The sequence below is a fragment of the Rhineura floridana genome, chromosome 5 (genome assembly GCF_030035675.1).
Source record: "Rhineura floridana isolate rRhiFlo1 chromosome 5, rRhiFlo1.hap2, whole genome shotgun sequence".
Classification (NCBI taxonomy): domain Eukaryota; kingdom Metazoa; phylum Chordata; class Lepidosauria; order Squamata; family Rhineuridae; genus Rhineura; species Rhineura floridana.
Window position 1 is genome coordinate 44,122,263 of NC_084484.1, and position 23,330 is coordinate 44,145,592.

At 40.0% G+C, this 23,330-nt stretch overlaps 2 protein-coding genes across 5 annotated transcripts in view; one reads left to right on the forward strand and one right to left on the reverse strand.

Moving 5' to 3' along the window:
* The window catches only part of PCCA (propionyl-CoA carboxylase subunit alpha), a 437,395-nt gene extending 433,666 nt beyond the window's left edge, over positions 1–3,729 (forward strand). For all 3 annotated transcript variants that reach the window (XM_061626591.1, XM_061626592.1, XM_061626590.1), the window contains 2 exons: positions 836–913; positions 2,692–3,729. In XM_061626591.1, coding sequence (XP_061482575.1) covers positions 836–867 — 32 coding nt within the window. In that variant the 3' untranslated portion in view covers positions 868–913; positions 2,692–3,729. The remainder of the gene's footprint in view (positions 1–835; positions 914–2,691) is intronic.
* Positions 817–21,516, reverse strand: GGACT (gamma-glutamylamine cyclotransferase). Of its 2 annotated transcripts, none has more exons than XM_061626593.1 (2): positions 21,313–21,516; positions 817–5,515 (listed from the first exon to the last, which is right to left on the reverse strand). In XM_061626593.1, the coding sequence occupies exon 2, from the start codon at positions 5,496–5,498 to the stop codon at positions 5,025–5,027; it is 474 nt and encodes a 157-aa protein (XP_061482577.1). In that variant the 5' UTR covers positions 5,499–5,515; positions 21,313–21,516; the 3' UTR covers positions 817–5,024. The 2 variants fall into 2 exon arrangements, with proteins under 2 accessions (XP_061482577.1, XP_061482578.1); XM_061626594.1 differs by lacking the exon at positions 21,313–21,516 and adding an exon at positions 9,671–9,826.
* Between the last annotated feature and the right edge of the window lie 1,814 nt (positions 21,517–23,330).

Below are 23,330 nucleotides of genomic sequence, written 5' to 3' on the forward strand. Positions count from 1 at the left end.
ATCCACTTCTTGAGGATTTTTTTTTAATCCATGGAGATGCGCATTGTATCACTTAATTCCTTGAGCTTGTGTACATTTGGTAGCAGAGTTAAACCAGGCAGAAACAGGAGTACCACTCTGAATAAATACAAGACTGATTGGTGGTATTTTGGCTCCAATAAGACTTGCATCTGGTCTGGATAATTCTGCTTCTGCAATGACTGAGGGAGACAAGGAGCTGTGCAGGACACTAAAGCCCCCAACCCATGATAATTGGTAATCCAATCACAAATACTAAATCACTGGAGGCATTCAAGAAGCAACTAGACAGCCACTTGAATTCCTGCATTGAGCAGGGGGTTGGATTCGATGGCCTTATAGATCCCTTCCGATTCTACTATTCTATGAGTCTGTGATTCTCGGGATGGTGAATTCTATAGCCAGCCCCCAAATATCCATAGTTTTTAATCTGCTTGAACGTAAATGTGTACTGCACACACAGCCTTGATCATAATCAGAATCCCTATTCTTCATATAGTGGGAATTGGTTGTTGGTTAAAGCCTCTTCAAGAACTGAATTATCTGTAGGATCTGAACTCATGCTGCTATCAAAGCAGAATACATCATACTTTGATACGGTGCTTCTTAGCATTAGAATGCCTGGAGGTGAGAACAGAAAGGATCTACACAAGTTATGAGTTGTCATTTTTTTAAAAAAGAAAAGGCTTTTTTCCTGTTAATTTTCCTATTGACTTTAGCTATTATGAGATTTAAATTCCCTTAATGGGATTTTTTATTTAATTTTAAGCAAGATTATAATAATTTATTGCATTTTTTTTTTTTTTGCTTTTACCAGGTTGTAGAAGGTCAGGAGGTCTGTGTGATTGAAGCTATGAAGATGCAGAACAGTTTGGTTGCTGCTAAAACTGGCAAGGTACCTCTAGTTATACTGCGGGAAATCTTATGGCACTTGTCAATTGAATACAACCTTCATTTTTTTAAAAAAGATGTAATTAGTCTTCATAAATATTTAACATCGGCATCAGTCTTGAACCTCATTATACTATTCTGAAACAGAGTGGTGACACACAAGCTTTGAATTCATAAATATTTATCCAATGTTCAAAACGATTGTCTTGCCTGCAACTCTTAGCTTCAAATTTGGGCCTAGGCTATAATCCAGTACAGTTAGATACACTTTGAGTAAAGTGTGATTGTGCTGGATTGTGGCCTTAGACATCAGAATTCAAACTCCCAAAATTGGTCATACACAATTGGACTTATGGACTACAATACAGAGCATATGGCAAAAACTTTACACTCAAACAGTGGCTCTCTTTGGCAGGGAAAAATAAAAAAAACAATGAATAGCAGTTATCTGCCCCTCCCTGTGCCAAGTTTTTGAAAGTGCTTTGACCCAGTGTATATGCAGAGGTAGTCACAAGGCTCTTTAGGTTGTAGTTATGATACTGCAAAATATTTACAAATATGATCTTTGCTTTTTCAGAAAAGGATATTCTCACCACAGATTCTCTGTAATCTGTGCCCTATGCAGACATTCAATAATGTCTACATGTAATCAGGGTTCTAAATGATGTGGGGAGCCTCCATGAGTACAGGAGGCTCCCCACTTCAGAACTTGATCTTCCAACTCATGGGGCTTGGCAGTATGCCTTCGCTGTTCCTCACAGTTGTCATTCTGCAAAGACATTTAATGCTCAAAGTGATACTGATGCATATTTGTATGTTGGTCTCACGTGTGTGTCTGCATAGATGGCAAACTGGAAGAACTACAGTTACAGTTAAGCAACCTGTTCTTCATATCAGTGAGATTAATCTGTGCTAGTAGTAGTTCATGTTTTCAGGAACTTGTGAAAATATATGTGATACAAAACAGTTCATGGTAGGCTATTTATCTAGAAATGGCCTGGGTTGCTATGTAGTGTATTTGAATTTGAATGTTAGAACTCATTCCTTCAAAAACAGTTACACAAATGTTATAACTGCCTCCCCTCTGGAGGAGGGAGACACAATCCTCTTGTGTTCCATGTAGCCACTCAGATATACGTAGGTATTGTACAGACATCTCTACATGGACCAAAAGTCTTGTCTTATATAAGCACTGTGTTAGCCATTTAAAGAGAATTGGGCTATAAGCCTCTACCTTTCTGTTTGTGATTTTGTGATTTTAGTTATGGCTTTTGGCAGTAGGGATGATTTATAGTAAAAATGCAAAGCAATTGCAGCAAGGACAAGCAATGTCAAAACCGGCTTCAAGCACACCATTACTCTTGGGGCTACGGATGCAAAAACTATTTGATATTTACCAAAATCATCTTTTTTAAAACAAATACTACCTGCTTTATATGTAGCTGCTTAAAGGTATGGGATATACAGCTGTTAAAACACACATACATTGAGACAAACCTTTATTTAGTGTTTTGGATAGGAGTGGAAGCAGTTAAAAACTTGGGCAATGTGTCTGATTGTGTTCCAAAAGATGCATTTTAGATTTCAGTTATTTCATGTGTTTCTAGGGCCTTTTAAACAGAAATCCACCACTTCTTATTTATTATTCTTTATTAGATTTATATCCTGCCCTTTCTCCCAGTAGGAGATCAATTACTTTCTTTACCCAGCCAATTGCAATTAAAAAAATGTTGCTTGGCTTTGTTTTCACAATGTTTGATTATTTCTTCCTTTGTGCTGCAGGTGAAAGCTGTGCACTGCAAAGCTGGTGAAACTGTTGGGGAAGGAGATGAGCTGGTGGAACTAGAATGAAACCATTACTTTCATACCTTGCCACAATTGGACTAGCATCTCTTTATGTTCCTCCACACATTCAAATGAACATTAAGGTAGCAAGAGAATTATGTATACTCAAGTGTTGCTGAGACACCTTTTTTTTTTTACAATCAATCTTGAGCAAGAGCCAAGGGCCCATATGGCTGACCCTGCCAATTCTTAAATTAAAATTGCCTCTAGTCTCATATTTCACTCCTTTTATAAATACCTGTACATATGAGATTTGTAACTCTTTTCTGCAGTTCTCCTGATATCAAATAAATTAATAAAAACACTTTGACATATAAACTGAATATGTCATTTAAACCTTCATAACTTGGGCACTTTAATTAAACACTGGATGTACCAGTGCAACCTGCAAGCAAGAGATGATGTTTGTGGATCCTCCCCTATGTAAAAATTCCCTGCAAGGAATATTAGCACAGCAGGGAGTTTTCTATTTGCAGCTGTGGTTGTGTGTGTGGTTTTTTTGTATCAGAGCTTTAAAAAATTGTATCCTTACATGAAGTCTGAAATGGTAAAGTCCATTCCATCCCCTCAAGACTCTACCACTTCAATGTGCTGCATCTATTGATCTGGCCTAAAGCACTGGGTATCAAGCCCTATATGGCTTATTGATTTAATATTTATTTATTTGATCTATTTCTACCTCAACTTTTAGGGCAAGCCCCTTCCGAAAGCATATTACAATAAAATGTTAAAACAAAACAACTAAAAATAACAAAATAAATATAAATCCTTAGTATATAGTATGTTTTCAAAATTAATGTTTTAGGGGGTGGTTATCCCTTGGATTCTGCCTTCCAATGATCATACAATTTCTGAAGAGTACTCAAGATAGAAATGCTACTAACTCGTTATAATAATTTCAACTTCAGCAGATTCTTTAAGGAGCCTTGATGTGAACTATTAAAAGTTGTGGCACATAATGTAGCCTTAACCCAATGAATCTGTGAGTATACATTTTATCCTTTTTAAGACTGAACAGTCTACATACAAAGATGGATACGAAGTTGCACAACATGCCCAGGTCCAGAAATAGCTATTTTCTTACTTGAACATCCAGTCTAACAGCACAGTCCTAACCATGGCTACTCAGAATTAAGTCCAATTGAATTGAGTTGGGCTTACTACCTGGTAAGTAGGGTTAGGATTGCAGCCTGAGTAAGGATTTACTCTGTGCAACTCAAAAACTCACAAATTGTATATTAGTCAGTGTGTAAGATATTATGTTTAGGTGCCTTTTTGAAAAGAAAAATGACAAAAGCATCCATTTTTACTTGCTATATACAGTGCCTTGCAAAAGTAATCAGACCCCTGACCAATGCTCTCATATTACTGATTTACAAATGGTACATTGTAATTTCATCCTGTATGATATTTTATTTTGGGACACTGAAACTCAAAATCAATTATTGTAAGGTGACATTGGTTTTATGTTGGGAAATGGCTCCTAATCATGATAGTGATATACACTCTCTCCAGGATCAGAGGTACCAGGCGTCTTAATACCACTTGCTGGAACAGAAGGAGAGATCCATTGCCTTCATGATCTGCTTGTGGGCTTCTTGTAAGCATTTGGCTGACCACTGTGAAAAACAGCATGCTGGCCTAGATAGGCCTTTTATCTGATCCAGCAGGGCTGCTCTTATTTTTTAATTTGGTGTTCTAGAGCAATGCTCAGCTTGCCACTCCAAAACAATGCCACATACCATGAGAGCCTGACGCTGTGATCGTTTTTGCTCCATGCTACCCACTTAGAACAACTGAAATCCAGTGGACTGGAGTTTGAGGGCATCAGCAAAAAGAATTTCTTCAGTGAACTCATTTGTCTCCCATTTCTTGATTAATGGATGCCTTACTAGAGCCATTTTCATGCTTATAAAAAGGTTGTACAGTAATTCAAAAACTTTGTAGTCAGAAGTTTTTTCTCCCCCAGTACACTGCTAAAAAAACAGTGCAATATTTCATCTTAACTTTGCAAAACAGTGTTTTTCCTCTTGATGAAGTTTTGAACTGAGAACTACAGCATTAGAATTAAAGGCATGTTATCCATTGATCTTGCATGCTGACTAGGCAAGTTTGCAAACCTGATTGCACTATAAAATATTGGTTTTAAATCTACTATATTCTGGTCAGAAGTGTTATTGCTTCCTTTCAGTATAAAATGCTACAGATTTTATTCAGCTTCTTCATAAGTATGGACATAGTATCTTGAAGTAGGCTTTTATTTTCCAGTGTTAATCTCTGCTTTCCCGTAGTACATATGGAAGCCTGTGTTTCCCAAAGGAATCGTAGTTGTCATAGTAAGGGAGATTTATCCACTCGGGCTGATAAGTAGTGGTGCTATACACATAACATTCCAGGATGCTGTTTACAGCTGGTGTCACTTCAGGTGGACTACTTTTACCTTTCCACTGAACTACTTCAATTCTCATTGGAGTACGCTGATACATGTCTGGGCAATTTTCAAACTCATCAAGGAATTGCAACATCTGGTCATCAACAGCATAAATCTCACCAGTGACACGGTGTCCCATTCCTGGGATATTCAGCAAATAAGGAATGTTGTATTTCCCAGCAATCACCAGGGGGTATTTCTCCACTGTGAGTCCCCTGCCCTGAAATCTGACTGCCCCATGCATACAATTTATCATGTACGGGTAGTTTGGCTGGCCTTTCTTAAGGGTTCCATAGACAAAGACACGAGCCATTCTTCCAACTGAAGGAACTGAAAGAAGCAAAAATGAGCCTTAATAAATTATTGCACTTTGCATAAACATTGTTCTTTAAAAACTTGTTCTTGCAGCAGCAAAGTTAGCAAATACAGTTGCTTAAAAACCAGGCAAGAAATACAAGCTGGATCTTAACTCTCCTGTTAAAATCTACAATGCAGGTGTCTAAAGACAGAAAATTAGGACTACAGTGGAAAAAAGAAATGGTTGGTTATTGCTATGTAGTGAGTATCAGATACCACTCCAGTTACCAAGAGGCTGGTTTGCACTGTCCAGTTCTTCCATACTATAGTGTATGTGGCACAGTATTTAGCATGAGCCGAGCTGTCTAATCTAAGCAGCCATTTTCAAGATCCCAGTGTTTTCAGCAGACATGATCTCAGAACCAGGCTGTACATACACAGCATTTTTCCTCCAGTTGGGTTTAGTATGTGATTACAGGAATTTTCATGAAGATTCCAATTGACTCACTCATTACTAAAAGTTATGATAGACTTTCAGATTATGTACCTGCCCCTGCCAACTGAGTATTAAATGAACCATGGAAGCAATCCATTTTTTAAAAGTTCGATTTCAAGTAGTTTAAGTTCATGGATGATTAGTTTTAAAACACACAATTAATTCAATCCCCCTGTATGAAAAAACTGTATGTAGTTGATCAGATAATGACTTGAAACACTTAAAGCATTTTTATCCCACTCTTTGCCCAAATCAAAAACAAAGCTGAGAGCTGATGCCAGAGGCTGCAAGATGCCTCATTCCAAGGGCATTCCACTCTCTCTGGTCTCTTGGTCAGAGAAAAGACCCCAGTCTTTAACACACTTTTAAAACAGAGATTGAATTTCAGCTTCCTTGAAAGTCAAATCTGCAACCTTTACACAATGGGCATTGCTTATATCCTGCCAAAGGCCTAGACGTCATCCCATTACACCATTTCCAAAATGTTTGACGTTTCTTATCAGGTGTTTGTCACAGATTGTGACCCTAGCTTTTTGACATAAGTGTGGCGCTAGTATTTTGCAGTATACCTAGCTGACAATTTTGATCTATTTTGGGAACAGCTTTCCCAGAGTATGTCGAAAGAGGCTCCAATTTAGTAAAGTAATGAAAAGGTTTACATTTTATTCCTTGGCTACTGTTCAAAGTATTCGGCCTCCCAGGTGCACCTTCCTCCCTCCCTTCATGATCTTTCTGTCTTAACCAAACCCAGAACATCGTATGCTTTCCCAAATTTTGCTATCGTTCATGAACTGCTAGGAGAGACAGTCTTCCTCCCCCCCCCCCATGCAGCAGTTGGATCTCTAATTACCAGATGCAGAAAACCTTCAGAAGGTTGGCAGGACACCTGGCCCTGACTTTAGACAGAAGGCTATTATATGGTATTAAAGGAATAGGAAAAAATTAAAATACATACACCCCACTAGTTTATTTTATTTTAATTTCATTTGTTTAGGGTAGATGAAGTGCATATATTTTTTTGAGTTAAAAGTGGAGGCACATTTCACTCTTGCAGCAAAGAGGTTTACTTTCCAAGAATATTAAAAGTGGGAACCAGAATGATTTAACAGTTGCAGGATTGGACACAGAGTGCTTTCACATTAGATGTTTAGTGTGGAAGTGCCATGCATTATTCCCTCACTTTTTACAGGGCATGGGCTATGACACATGGAGAAAGTGAACCTATCACAGATCAGCATGTTATAACATTTGTGATGTGTCATTTTTTGACTGTTTTTTTCAATCTGTTGATTATCAATCACTAAAATGCTTTTCAGTCTATAATTTTTTTAAATGAAAAGGGATATAGCATAACATCATGCTGCTATAATATTGTAACACTAACACTACAGCAGTATGGTGTTATAACACACCTCTTTTTCATTTTTTTAAATGAAAATGGAGGAGTATTTTGGCAGTAATTAAAAAGCTTTGTTTTAAAACAAGGCTCATAAACTGGTCGCTGCCACAAGAGTTATAGTGAATGTGTGCTGAGCTGCAAGTGGCCTCACCCACACCAGCTACATCACACCCACTGGTGTGGACAGAATACAAAAGGAGGTGCAAACAGACAATGTGCAATACTCCCAATAGTGTGGAAAACCATTTGCAATTCCACCTGTACCTTATAAACTGAAGGCCAGTGATTGGGAAGCACAAGGAGCCACCTGTCTGGAAGCACCATGAGACTGAAGCCTCAACATGGCTTCTGCAAAAGTAGGTCCTGCTTTCCTCACCTTTTTAGGCGTTCTTGGAGAGTGTCTACAAGCCATAGCCGTCAGTTGGGCAGTGCGAGGGGGGCTATGTTGATCTCCTGGCTTCCCAACACCAAGGGGTGTTGCCACTTACTGAGAGGAGGAGGAGTGAGGCACGGTGAGATCAGTGTGGTGTGGGATGGCACATGACAGCAGCATCACATTGGATCCCACCCATGTAGCCCCACCAGCTGCTACTGTCTACAAGCATGAGGACGGGTGAGCCAGCAGACATTGTATACCAGGACTTTCAAAAAGCAGTCACAGTATGGTCCACTGATATATTGATAACTAGTTAAAGGACAGAAAGTAGACAGCTGGAATAAATAGACAATTCTCACAGTGGCGGGAAGAAAAACTGGGAGTCTCCCTAGGATCTGTATTGAGACCAAAGCTTTCTAACTTGTTCATAAATTATTTGGAATTAGGAGTGAGAAATGAGAAGGCCAAGTTTGTGGATTATACATTTTTTTAGGATGTGGAGGAATTCTAAAAGTGTCTCGCCAGATCGGGAAAATGGGCCACACAGCAAATGGTGTCTAAGGTATGTGTAAAGTGATATATGTTGAGGCAAAAAAAAATAAATCCTGACTGTATATACACAGATGGGGTCTGAGCTGGCAGTGATTGACCAGGAAAGAGATGTTGTCACAGTGGGTAGCTCAATGAAAATGCTGACCTAAAGTGTGGCAGCTGTAAAAAGTACGGCAGATAAAATGGTCAATATAATACTGTACCTTTATATAAATCTATATAGTGTGACCACATGGAGACAGTTCTGGTTGTTGTATATCAAAAAGGATACTGTGGAGCTGGTCCTCATGCACAAAGGAGCAATTAAAATGATCAGGGCGGTACTGAGCAACTCCTTTATGAAGAAAGGTTTCAAGGTTTGGGGCTTTTCAATTAAGGAAAGAAAGTGACTACATGGGGACATGATAGAGGCTTATACAATTATGCATGGTATAGAGAAAGCAGAGAGGTTTTTCTCCCTTTCTCATAATATTAAAACCCAAGATTATCCAATGAAGCTAAGCAATGGGAGATTCAAGACAAGCAAATGGTAGTGCTACATATAGCACACAGTTACATTCCCTGCCACAAGATATGGTGACCAACTTAGATGTCTTTAAAAGGAATTAGACAAATTAATGGAAGATAATCCTATTGATGGCTACTAATCGTGACTGCTCTATGCTGCCTCCAGGATCAGGGACAGGCAATATGCTCTGAATACCAGTTGCTAGGAGTGGGAGAAGGCCATTGCACTCATGTCCTGGCTTTGATCATCCCTCTTATGTTCTAAACTGCTTAGCAATGCAAATGATTAAGTGGTATATCAATGTTGTTAAATAAATAAAATAAAATAAGCCACGTCACAGGATTGTTGTGAGGATACAAAGAGGAGAAGAGAACCATATATGCAGCCTTGAGTTTCTTGGAGGACAAGGAAGATAAAAATAAAATACAGTAAAACAGAGTGGCCTATCTCTCAGGCTCAGCTTGTACAGTAAGGAGATTGACAGTTCTGTGTGCACGCTCAAAAAGCACTATTGAAAAATTCCCAGAGGAAAAAATCGTACTGGTCAAAAAGGACTGTCACTTTAAGAACAGCCATCTTCTTGTGACCACTAAGACTTGGGTTTCTTTATACACCTCGCTGCTGTAGAGCTGAATACTGTTTTCCCCAAATACACAAGACTCTCTCCTCAAAAGCATGGTGCTGTCTTTCCAAAAAGCCACCCCTATTTGCTCTGATATTTCATCAACATTTAGCTTTGCATGTTCACCCTTCATGACATCAAACGGGTTAAGAGGCTACAGCTTGTTCTCCCACAAAGGAAAGAACATTATTATTTGGTTGCTCCGATTCCCTTTTGGAAGAAAAAAATTCATTACCTTTCAGATTGTGTTTCGAATAACAAACACAGGCCCTTCAGGAAGAAACTTGTCCCAGTGGGATTGAGAGAGGATCAGAGTTAAGCACTGAAACATGCAATTAATTCCCATTAGGGGATTAGGGCACTCATGTTCACTTTGAATTAGAAAAAGTGAATTGTGAATTAAATTGTTCACAATCAAGAGGTTACTTGTCACAGTTAATAAGTTAAAATATAAAAAGGGAAAATGAAAGCGCACATTTGAATCTCCACAGCAAGTACAGCATCTGTACACAAAAGATAAGCTTCATTTACATTAAGAAATTTCTGTACTGTGCATATGAAGTTACACTTTGTTTTGCTGGTGGGGAATAAGTTTCTGGGGAAAGAGTTCTAACAACTGAAATCAACGAGCTCCTGCTCACATGGGAGAAGTGAGAGTCTGGGCATTTTGTTACAACTGATTCTGAGAGGCACAAGGTCTCCAAGACCCTGCTTAGCTCTTAAAGCATATGGCCTCTGTTAGTGGCTCCAAGTTACTGGCATGCTATTTTATCGAAAGAACAAGCCAATGAGGAAACTGAAGTTTAAATCAAGGCCAGTGTTTGTGGCTCCAATTCTTTTTTGTTTGTTAATATCAAACAAAGATGTGTTCAATAGCAGCATAAAAACTAAATCCCCCTCCTCAAATAAGGTTCACCTAAAGATTCTAGTCTCATATATTGCTAGCAAGTATTGTTTTATGTCTTGATTCTATTCTTATTTATCTGTCTCTCATAGGTAAGTGTTAATCACTGTCCAAAAATATAAGAAAAGCAGCTAACACGGCAAGATTGGATCAGAATACACAGCAAACATGTTCCACATTGCATAGTAGCCCATTGCCATTGCCTTAAACTTTACTAGCTTTATGTTAAAAGTCAGCTTGTCTGCCTTGTACACCATAGCTTTTACAACCATGAGACTAATATGTTTTCAGTTTTGGGGGTTTTTTTACACTTCCATCCAGGCTGCAACAAACATAAAAGATATCAAGGGCTCATGCAGTGCCTTTCCATTCTCACCATCCCAAATATTTAGGATCAGGATAATGTCAGCTCTTCTTGAGTGATTTTTTTTACCCCTAAAGATCATATTCCAGTAGGCCACTCCTTTTGGAGAATCCCAAAGGTAAAAATCCTGTCTGGACACATCCTCTCCAGCAGTTTTAATTCCCCTCTTCTGTGAGCCATTCTCAAAGGAGTTACATACCAGCATTCAAACCATTTTAGAGAATTTATTCTGTGGTCAAAATTGATTTTATATGTTGTTTTTCCCAAAGTTGACACCATCCCTCTTCTGATATCACTCCTAGACCACCTTCCCAGTGTCCCTTTAACATATTGGAGGCAATCACTACTGTATGTTGTTTCAGTTCTTAGTACGCCTGTGCATAAAATACAACAGGTTCAAACATATAAGGACATGAAAGATTGCAACTTAAAGTTCTTTGTAGTGGAAGAAGTGAAAACACAGTTCTCATTTTAAAAGATGCAATTATTTTCTCTGCCCGCAACTAATTTAACAAACATTCACTGCTATCCCAAAGCTCCCAAGCTTCTCAAACTTTCCACTCGCAGGGTCCGCCTGAGAGGGATAAAAATTACTGAGGCCCACCAGTCACAAAGCAGAGATGCAGAGGCAGAGCCAGTAACAAAATGGAGGCAGAGACTGGCATAATCAGCTGGGAATTACTGACATAATGTTATTGATATCTAATCCCTCTTTGGAAATCCCCATGTCAAATAATTCAGCAATTCCTGTAACAAGGTGTTCCATAATTCAGTTTTTCTCAGGTGATACACAGACATTATTTAGGAGATATTGTGACTCATTCTCCCCATTTTAGGCAGAATCTGCTGTTCCAGAGCCTCTAGGTGGAGGAAGCTTTTCATTTCAGATTTTTCCTCTGCCTCACATGACTCTCAAAGTATTTTTATTCATTTCCTCCCATTTCTTCTCTCCTTTTCCATTTAACCTATACCCTATGCTCATACCTAGACTACCTGTTTATTTCATTTCCTCCTCCTCCTTCCTCCCAGAACAGCTTCCTTCTCTTCTCCCCTTCTTCTCTATTCCTAGCTGCTGCTTATTACTTTTGGAGCTGCTGGTGCACCTGCCCAACCCAAAAGCTACTGCATGATCAGGGGGTAGCCTGTGTTCTGTGGTCCACTGGTGGTCCCTAGCCCAGTTTGAGAAACATTCTCTAGAGGATATGAAAACTTTTGGACTGTTTTGTGATATTCTAGGTGGTTCTAACAAAGCATTATCTACTGTAGCTTTTTGGATCTTTTCCTAATGGACCAACATGCCTACCTACATCTTTTGTATCCTTTTCTAAAGTAACAGACTGAATGTAAAATAAATCTGACTGACTCTGAGGCCTTCATGTTTTACAGTCATAAAACAACCCTTTCATCAGCATTCAAAGGTTATTTAGCCACCTTGTGGCAAAAATAAAGAATAGTATTTAATTCTTGGTTTTATATGATGAGCTGTCAAAAAACACAAACACCAGGCCATATAACTAGAATATTCAGTGGCTGAAATAAATTTTGGTTTTCCTTGTAATCAAATATCAAAAGTTGATGCTCCACCACTTCACCAGTTTTGCCTAGAGAGAAATCAGGCCTTATAACGTACAATATCTTCCAGGACAAAACAACCTATTCAAAAAGATACTGTCATGAAATATTCATACTGCAGTCATTAAAGTTTAATATCCTGGGAAAATGAGTGAAGTCTGTATGTCATCTCTTCAAGCGATTTCTTTTAACTATGACTGACAGCCTATCCAATTGTTGGTGCAGCTGATTTGCTTAGGACTATATTTTAAAAGAGGGAAGCAAAAACTGACAGAATGTAAAAACACATTGTGCGACTTGAGAAAATGCCCTTGAGAAACACAACAAGGATCACCCAGCCACACCATCTACAGCTCCATTTTAACATTGTGCATGCATTTCAGTCAACTAGTCCAATCATTACTTGTTATTGCTGATTTTTTTTGAGGGCCTGGTTATAAAGCTATGTAAAATGAGAGGCGGTGCAGCACAGTATCTAAGAATGCATTGTCTTCACACGAGTATGACGATCCTGCTTCAGTCTTGCTTGTCAAATTGCTAGGCAGCTTTAAGCAAGCTACTACAGTCACCTTCCTCTCCTCAACTGCCCTACAATAATAAGATAATAAAACTTGTAGGGTTGTTGTAAGGTTTACATTTACAGAAATAGTGGGTATGTGTTCCTATGAACACTTCTTCTCAAGTAAGCACTACTGAACATAGTGGGATTTACTTCTAAATAAACATATACTGGGTTGTGTCGAAAAATCACTAATTGGAAAGCTTTATTTTTCAACTAGCAGAGGGCCAACTTTATGATGCAGTGTATGTGGCTCAGAATGTCTATATGCACTCCCCAGATTAACATCTGTGTCCTGTGCACATGGCAACCATTCACATCCACTGGAGAAAGGGGTACACTCAGGGGCCCCACTGGTAGCAGCTCCTGGTGTTCCCTGAAAAGCAGCTTCTCTCTCTCCATTCACATTTTGCCTGTTCTGTCCCACAGCACTTAATCAGAGCCACTGAGCAATTAGACAGCACTTCATTGCCTAGTTCTGCCTTGGGTTTCATTTTTGTGGTCCTGCAATACAATAAAATGCTGAAAACTGGCTTATATCAATGTACTGGTAAAGGTGAAGCATAAGCCAAGGACTCATCAGGAGCACAGTGCAACTCTATACACTCTGCATCTAGGATTGTATTGAATATACGTTTGTGTGTGTGTGCACACATACATTTCCCTGCCCCCTGCAAGGAGTTCTCACTCAGTAAGGCCAGACCACCAACTGTGAGGGTTTGAAGGAAATTTTGCCTTCATCTGTCCCCAAATACAACTCTACTTTTCCTAGAGAAGTTAAAGGAGTGAAAGCAGTAAATGTGCCTACTCGGGGACACCATTGGTGCAGACACTAAACCTGCCTGTGTCTATCCAGTTAACATTATCCTGGATTCTGTTATAGAATACTGAGAACAGATAGGTAGATGGATGCCTCCATATTGGCCAAGTCATTCTATACCTGCAGATTAAAATGTCTCAGAAAAGTCTGTGGTTTGGCCTACAACCAGATAGTGTGACATTCAACTCACAAACAGTTCGACAAATCATTCCAATTCGTATGGATCCTACGTGCGTTATTCTGGTGTCTCCAGAGATGTTAACACTGAAATGTTTTACCATAATACAGTATCGCATCCTATTTTCTCTTGGCAAAAAAAAAAAAAAAAACACCACACCATTTCACTGTTGGCTCGGTGGCCAGATATAGTTACACATTAATTCTTCAGAAGTTTCTGAAAACTGTAGGAAACAGGTGAAAAAACAAAATGCCTTGAACTTTAAACCTAAGCTTAGTCTGTTTGAATAAAGTGAGTTTTAAGGTCACTCTTCACTCAGTGCTAACTTTCAAGAAGGACCCACATGCCAGAATAGACTCCTGGGACTGCATCCTGTTGGTTCTTTGATGCTTTCATTTTGTAACTTGCTATTTTCTTTACAGGGCAGACAACGGGCTTCCTGCTTGGGCCGACCTTTCTCCAACCTCACCAAATACCTCGGAACCGTTTATGGCAAAACACCTTTCTTACATTAGCCAAGGAGGCACCAGTAGAAACCACGACCCCTTTGAAATCAAGAGGTTAGAGTCTCCTCTCAGCAGCAGGCCGTTCCAAAACGATGAAGTCCTGGTTTGTGAAAACAAACAGCATTACAACTACTGGGGTTATAATACTGGGCAATACCTGTAAGACTACCCTAAATTTTACTTCACAGACTGGTTAACCTCACCCCCCCCCAAACAATGCAGCATTATATGGTTCATTTGATGCATTGCATCGGAAACAGGATCATCATTTACTTCAACTGTAGCTTTCCTTACAGGTCAAGGAACCCACAAGGCAGCTAACAGTGTGAAGTCATTTTTGAAGGTATGCACATCAATAATAGCAAGGTCCATTTCAGATGTATATAAAATCCTAAAAACAACCTTATTCCAGTGCTCCTCAATTCCCAGATTGTCACAGCAATCTCATGATATGCCCATAGTTTTCCAAGAACTAGAAGTGAAGCTCTTGGAACAAATGCAAGTTCCTCTCTAATGAGCAATTTGGATACAGGGTAGATCTTTTCATGATATACCCTTCACTACCTCTAAATTTAGATTGTAAAGAGGATGCTGTGCATCAGGATTGCATTTTGCACAGTGCTAGTGTACTGTAATGTATAGATCACTGGACATGAAGCGGCACTGTAGCTCAGTGGTAGAACAACTTTTGCATACAGAAGATCCCATGTTCAACTCCTGCATCTCCAGGTAGCGTTGGAGAGACCCCTGTCAGAAATCCTGGAAAGCTGCTGCCAATCAGTGTAGACAGTTCTGAGCTAGGTAAGCAAATGGTTTGACTCAGTATAAGGCAGCTTCCTATGTTCCTCCTGTGTAGCTGATGTACTGTTATAGGACTGTGCAAGAAACAATTATTCACTTTTTCCATTCCTTTCACTTTCCATTTGTTCATTAATTGCTCTACTGAAGTCAATGAAAGACCCAGTTGGTATTTTTCCCCCTGTAACTTTAGCATTTTCCATCCAAACAGCATGACACTTGCAGACATTCTATTACCACTACCCCTGAGCATCAAACTTGCCAATTTTCAAACAGGTAGGAAAAAGGGTCCTTCTTTTATAGGCATCCCATCACCTTTCCATTATTTTCAATGGGAAACCCAGTTGCATTTCTCTAGATTGTAACTTTTGTGTTCTTGATCTTGTAGGCATAACATTTTCAGATATTGTACATGCACACACACACACACACCCCACAGATGTGGAATCATAGCCCTCCATATTTGCTTGCACTACTCCCATAATCTCTGTCCAATGCTGGCTGGAACTGATGGCAGTTGTAAGGCAACAACATCTGATCGGCCAGAGGTTCCTCATACCTGACATAGACAAAAGGTCCCCATTTTATACACAAAGATGTGCACAGATACAGCTTGCTGTCAGAACTAAACAAAGCATTCTGTTCTGTCAATTTCACTGTACTCTGGCTTCCCCCATTCCTGTGACCTTTCTAGGAACTGTACAGAGTTTTAGCCTATTTCTTCAGTGTAGCAATGCCTGTCTCTAGTGCAAAGCAAATAAAACTAATAAATGAACAGTTTTTCATTCATTTCAATTAGTATTCATTTTTACTATAATTATGAATGAATGACTCATTCTCATGTTTTCATTTGTTGTTTTTTTAAGAAAATGAATACACACTCCTACATCTTTTATCACTGCTGCAGTCCAAAGCCAGAGAATCTAAACAACAATCTACTGAGAGGAGAGGGTAGAGACTGGTAAAGGTTTTCCAATAGCCAAAATGAGTTGAACTGAAGGGGGCAGCATTAAACAAAGTGCACTTACAGCACAATCTTATGCATGTCAACTCAAAAGCAAACTGCTGAATTCAATAGGGCTTACTGCTGAATCAGAGTGTATAGTATTGCAGCCCAGCAGAGCAAAGGGTGGTTGAGCAGCATAAGTGCTGCTCTGCATTAAAAACAGCACTTATGCCTTTGGAGGAGCCCTCAATATGCAGTAGAACAGGGTGTTCAGTGGATATGTCTATGGTGGTATGGGCAGCCTTGGATTCACAGCATCCAAAGCCCCCTCATTCTCCCAACATGGCCATACCTCAGACCCAAACCTACATTAGCCCTGGAGGTGAAATAAATATAGGGAAGCACCCACATTAAATAGTTGTCTTCCCACTAATTATTTCTAAATCATCTATTAATACTCAGTTTAGAAAGGCAGCTCTTTGTCTAAAGGCACCATCCAGTGTTAACATTAGCAGCATGGCAGGTGCCGAAACAGTTCTTTGAATGTTGCCCTTCTCAGGACTTGCAGCAAAATGGTATGGAAGTAGCCAGCTGCAGCAACCTTGGATTTCTATTACTGGGCAGCAAAGAAAGAAGTTACACTACAACTGTTCACACATCAGTAAAGGATTATTGTATTAAGGGATAAATGGGCATTTCACAGAGCAGTGTCCTATAGAACTATATTTACTTAATTTGCATAGGGCAAGGATACCAGACTAGAGGAAGATATAGAGGAAATTATATTCTAGACACAAGTAGAAGCCAAATGATGTCCAACTGCCTCTGTGTATTAATGTTTATTTTAAACCATAGTTCATAAATCAGAAAATTTGGAGTTGAGTATTAAACAGAGGATAGCATGCGGTGTAGTGGTTAAGGTGTTGGACTATGACCTGGGAGACCAGGGTTCGAATCCCCACATAGCCATGAAGCTCACTGGGTGACCTTGAGCCAGTCACTGCCTCTCAGCCTCATGAAAACCCTATGCATAGGGTCGCCATAAGTCGGAATCGACTTGAAGGCAGTACATTTTTTAGCATGCGGGACACTTGTTTAACAAAACAAATCATCAGTGCTGAAGCCAGGCACACAAATGGAAGAGGGAAGGGCAGGGACCAGCAAATGGGCATAAGCCTCGTTCTTGATCTGATATACCAAGGTTTACTGGTTTGTGATGTCTGAATGCAGCCCAGGCAATGTAGAGTTCTAGATCAGAGAGTCTCCATAACATCAAATTGCATCCTTCACAAAATTCTGTCATGTTTTCTCTGAATTCCATTGCCAAAACGGACACAAAATACTCATCTAATATACTTGTCCCCAGCTGAAGAACCAAGGGCTGCTGGGGACCTGCACCACCTCCATCCCAACAAAAACAGTAGCAAGGAAAGATCAGCCTTACCCCAACTCGATATAATGCCTATTAACTGGTTAGCATTTTGTTTGGGCACTATCAGAGTGATTGCCTTTCTCTATCTTTTCTCTCACCCCTTCCCTTTTGTTTCTCATCTGTAAGTGTAAAAACTGAGGCCAGAGCCTTTGTCCTGCATCATGTACACTGCATGATTAGATATGGCATTTTAATAGCTATGTGTTACTTGAGGATATATTTTTTCTCTGAAAAGCAGGGTACATAAACAGTAGATAAGCTGAGTACATTGTCTTGGATATTTAATAAAAAACACATTTTGACTAGGCCATCCTGAAATATTGTTCCATTTAGCAAGTCAGATAAATACATTATTCCCAGAACACATACTTAGTAATACGATAGTTAATAAGCTAGGTCTTCAATTACCAAAATACTGCAAATGCATCCTTTCCGTCCAATTGAAATTGTAGTGGCTCTAAAATTTGGAACTGGAGTACTATAAAGATTCTCTGTAAATTTCAGCTTGTCAGATCATAAAAACCGCTTTTCCCATCCCATGATTGCCTCAATAAATTTGGCAAAGATATCTCGGTTCTACAGGAATGACACTCCACAATCTCATGATGTAAGAAATTTAGACTTTAGATCACATAATAAATCAGATAAGGATTTGCTTTAGAAACATTACTGTTTATTAGTAGTATATTAGTAGAGTGCAGAAAGCTGGTTTTGTGAAGCCCATAAGGTTCTCGTGGGATGTGCTTATATATCTATTAATAAGGTCTTTAAATAAAGTAATCTGAGTTAAATAAAATAATTGGGATTGAATATGTTAGAGAACCTTCCCTTGTTGGGTGAGAGGCTTCCTTTCAAATCAATGTGGACCACTCTCTCTGACTTCTTTACAGATGAGAACATTGTCTCAATACTATCCATGCATCATGTTTGAATATCAAGTGCAGAGGCCTTTTCAGGGGCTACCTCTCAGCTGCAAACTTCCTTGTAGCCCTCCAAGGTCTATACTTCAGCAGCAGGCTATGGTCTGAAGGCACATAAGGCCAGTTCCCTGCTGAAGCTAAGCAGGTCTGGTCAGTGCCTGGATGGGAGACCGCCTGGAAACCATATGTAAGCCGCCTTGGGTTTCTATCATGAAAAGAAAGGCAGGGTATAAATGTAATAAATAAATCCTGATGCTGTGACACATCTTTCTGTTCAGACTAGCATTTGATAGCTGGCAGTTAACATAGAAGAGGCTTATTTTAAGTAAATATGTTTTTTCTATCTCTTTCAAAAATGATGACTCTGCATACAAATGCTGAGATAAGAATTGAAGATGGCCTCAGCAGTGGTCTAAAGAAATAAGCCATACATTTATGTCTTTGGAAGCAAATGTAATATTGTTTGGGGCAAGAGTCCAAGAGCATATTCATCTGGATAAAATGTGTTCACTGCTGAAGAGTGTTGGGAGTAAAGCATCAATGCTTATAACAAGTTACCTGAACCGGGGGGGGGGGGAGGAATAGACAGAAAGGCATTCTTCCCTTGCTGATTCCTCCTTTAGTAACAACTTGTTTTTCTCAGACTTCCTTTTTTTAGCTAGTCACAGATAGTGCATGTTGAGTGCTAGCCTCGTGCTCTACAATGGCCACATATTTGCCTGTAGTCAGAATGGCCTTATTTCACAGTAGTAATAAATCTTAAATTTCTTTATTCTTTCAACACCCAGTTTTACCAGACTACTCATTTCTGCACTCTACTGCAATATATACCAAACTCCAATAAAGGGGACAGCAGTCATAGCTTTGCAAGTCCTCTACAGAGAATTCTTTTCTAGCTGTTTTAGCTTTCTCATCCTGTTTCATGCATTCTTCTGTTACAACCTCTCTGTATCAGCAGTCCCATATCTATCAAGGCCAAACACTGGACTTTGCCCAGTAGCAGCTGAACTTGGTTGCAGTCCAAAACCTTTTTTTTTTACTTCCTATCTTCTCTTAGCTGCTCACCTTCATGCTTCCACGTTTTCCCCCGTCTTCCTGTCTCGACTTAACAATATGTCTTTACCCTTTATTTCATATTTGGAACATAGTTTAATAAACAAATTCTATAACAGTCTGTTAATAATCTACTTCTTCCATGGCTCCCACATAATGTTTGACAGACTGCAGGTCTTTGGAATAAGGGTCTGCCTTGCCTCTCTTTCTCCTTTCCATTATTTGTTGTGAGCTGTGGGAAAAGGTCAAGCCACACATTGTAAGAAAATAATATTTCTGTCCTGTAGTTTTCCTCCTAAATGAATGAATGTTGTATAGTTTATTATCACTGCTTCCTATTAAGAAGAAAAATTAACAATTCACGACTAACATTTTGCACAAGTTTTTTTAAATGTAGATTTTCAAGTTCATTTATAAAAACATTTTATAATCATGTTTTTGTATAGTTGAACTTTGCATTATAATCTGGTAGCTACTTTGTAGTATTTCAGTGTTATTCTCAACACTGCTTATGCTTACTTACAGATGTTGGGGGGCTGGTTTGAAGTTTAGCATTATCATGATTTACCATGATGGGAAAAATTTCTCTGTGAGGCATGGGCTCATTGTCTCCAGTAATGAGAAAACACCTTCTTGTCATAATATCAAATTGTAAAATCAAATAAACTGTTCCAACTGTAGTTGTGATTTGGTTCACAACTCAAGGTTTGCTTATGTTACAACTACCTGAGCTGATCCTGAACAGTTTATATTACAAGACTAATATTGACAGATGGAGCCATAAATATTGTGCTCACTGCAAATGTTCAGTCACTACAACTCCCCAGCTCCCCGCCCCCGTTAATTGTCAAAATGTAAAAATAAGGCATTTTGGAAAAGAATTGTGCAACTCCCCTTTGCTGTTTGATTTTGAACCACGTTCTAATTTACCCACAAGGGCTAATAATTGAAGGGTGTGTGTGTTTCAAATAGATTTAGACCGTTATGAAGGCTTTATTCGGAAAATATATAGTACTGCAACTGTTTGCCAGATATACATAACTATCACTACACCATCTCAGGAGTCTCCCCCCTCCATTTTGCATGTCTTGTCTGTCTAAATTCTGAACCAGCTGGGCAGAGGAGCCCCATTTTTGTTGTAATGTTTTAACATTCTGTTCAACGCTGTTAATGTTAGCCACTAAGAACCAGAGTCAAGCTTTTTATGGGTCTCATTAAATGTCACTGTAGAAAATTAAGTACGTTGTATGTTCCTCCCACTGAAGTCACTAGGGCTTTTAATTGATTGAATTATACAAATAATTCAAATGTGAAAGTAAATTCGATGGTTTTGGGGAGCTTTTGGAAACCGCCCGCGTTGATTACGGGTTGATTCTACCGCGGGCGTTTCTAATTCAGTTGAGTCTGTGTTTTAAACTATGGGAAATGGTTTGCGCAACTACAAGCCGACAAAGACAAATGAATACTTCAGCTTATCCGCATCAACACGGACGACGAAAACCTTCCAAGCAACCCGACAACATATTTCGCCGGACGTTAGACCGGTACTCAAGCGTTCACCCAATCCGGCTTCTCTCCTACTCTCACGCGGTATTTCCTTCCGGGCACGCGCCAATTTAAAACCCAACACTTGGAAGAAAACGATTGGCTCAAACAGAGGGCTGTGGGCAACTAAGCACGCCTTCCCTTCCCTAGCCCGCAACATCACATGACCCATTTTAACCAATATATTTTTACTTAGAAATGCCACCCGGCGTCCCCTATAACCTGCTTTTGCTCATATTAAAGGAAGCATCCGCTCGTGTAAGCCTTTAGGAAAGCTCACCCGCCAGTTTTTACAGCTGATACGAGTCCGGCTCTTTGGTGTCGCCCGAGCGCTGTCAATCAGAACTCGTTCCAGCCACTTCCGGAGTGTGCGTTACCAGAACCTGAGGGAATGGGAGGAGCTCCTTAGCGCCTCCAGAGGGTTGGGTTGGAGTTCCATTTCGCACTCCGAAGACGGGACTTCCTGGTTACTTTTGACTCTGCCCTCTCTCCACACCAGACCAGCGGGGGGGAAAGGAGACCTTTCCCATGGGGGAGGGGAACAACCACGAAGAAAGCCAGGACTTCTAACAGCCGTGTTTCTTTTCCTAAAAAAAGGGAAACAAAATAAAAGCAAAAGACGGAAAGAATTGTTGCTCTTTCTGTGAAAAAAAAAGTATTTTGAATTTTTAAACATTTTAAAAGCTGGAATGATCATAAGCTCCATCACTGTTAGACCAATATTGCACGGGTTGTTTTTTGGAGGGGGTGACGGGGAGCTGAAGCTGAGAGTGGCTTATGGTAATCCTGCGTACAGTAGTCGCTGCCACCCTGTAACACTTTCCTGGGAGTAAGTCTTATTGACCTCAGTGGGGCTTACTTCTGAGTAGACATGCCTAGGATTGCACCGTCTACTGGCAGTACTGCAGACGGCGGATGTGGTTTAAGGGGTGTTTTACAACAACTCTGCAATGTAGTCCAATGTCATTAATCCAATGTTAAGCGGGGGTGGGGGTATAGAGAAGTCAAACCGGAACCTGGGCAGTGGACATCACTCTTAACTACCCAACTGTGGGCGCCTCAGTTAGGTGTACTCCCGCCGTAGGGAGAGAGAAAAAACAAGAAAGTGAGCGGTGTTTTCGCATCAGCCGCAGATACAGTGACAGATCAGCGGAAGGAGGAAGCTGCTATTGCCTAGGCAACTCGTAGAGTGCACGGAGCAAATATACGCCTGCGCGTTAGGGCGGGAATGGCAGCAAGAGGCCCAACGACGCAAGAAGTGATGATTTCAGAGAAGCTGTGGCAAGAGCGCGTCATGTTACCAGCGCTCCAACACCAAATATGTGGCCTCCTGTTCCAATGTCTGTTTACTTGACGACGCTGAAGTTGGTTCCTAGTTCCCAGTTCCTTATTTGCTTGAAAGTTCAAAACACTAAAAAAGAAGAAAAGTTGACAACTACAGCATCTTCAAACTTAACATGTCTCTGAACCCCAAAATATATGTTGGGGTACCCTGCATGATATATCACTGTGATTGGGGCACTCTCCCCATCAGGAATAACAATACAATTATGCAATCAAAACCAACAGACTTCTGATATTATCATAAATACATAATGATGTCATAAAATCATAAAAAATAAGTAACTGGGGGTCCTTGTGACGCTCCTTCCCTGGCTCTCCCTGTCAGGTTCCTACCTGCACGTGGCTACTGCCTGTCACTAGGCACCACCAGGGACTCCACCAGTCCGGACCGCACTCTCTTATGGTTTACCTATCCGCTCTAGCACAGATCTCAACAGATCCCCCTGCTAGGCAACCACCAGTCACGTCCTAATACTAGTATTCCCAGAGACTCTGAATACTGGTATTGTTATTCTCTTCACCGCTGCCACCATTTGTTACAGTTCCCCTTCAGCCTTGGTCATTACCTTACCCTCCCTTCTGGTCTGTGAAACCCCAGCCAAGGATCAGGCCTTTGGTAAACCAAATTAAGTATTTATTACAGATAACAAAGCTAACAAGATTAACAAGATTTCTTCTTAAGGCACATAAGCATATGGTTTTACTCAATACTAATCCGAACTCCACCTCCCTCCTTCTTCATGCTCTCCTGGCAAACAACTCTCTCAAACCCCACCAAGCAATCCACTCTTTCTCTTCTCCCCCCCCAGATTCCACTCTCACTCTTCCTTTTATACATTCAGCCATTTTAAACACTCAGCCAATCATCTCGCATTCTACTGCCCATTCACTCCCCCTCTTTCACTCCACTTACCATGTATCTTCTAAAACAGCAACACTTACCATATATACATT

What these genes read in the sequence shown, in the direction of transcription:
- GGACT (XM_061626593.1), bottom strand. Translation starts at nt 5,498, where the DNA reads ATGGCTCGTGTCTTTGTCTATGGAACCCTTAAGAAAGGCCAGCCAAAC.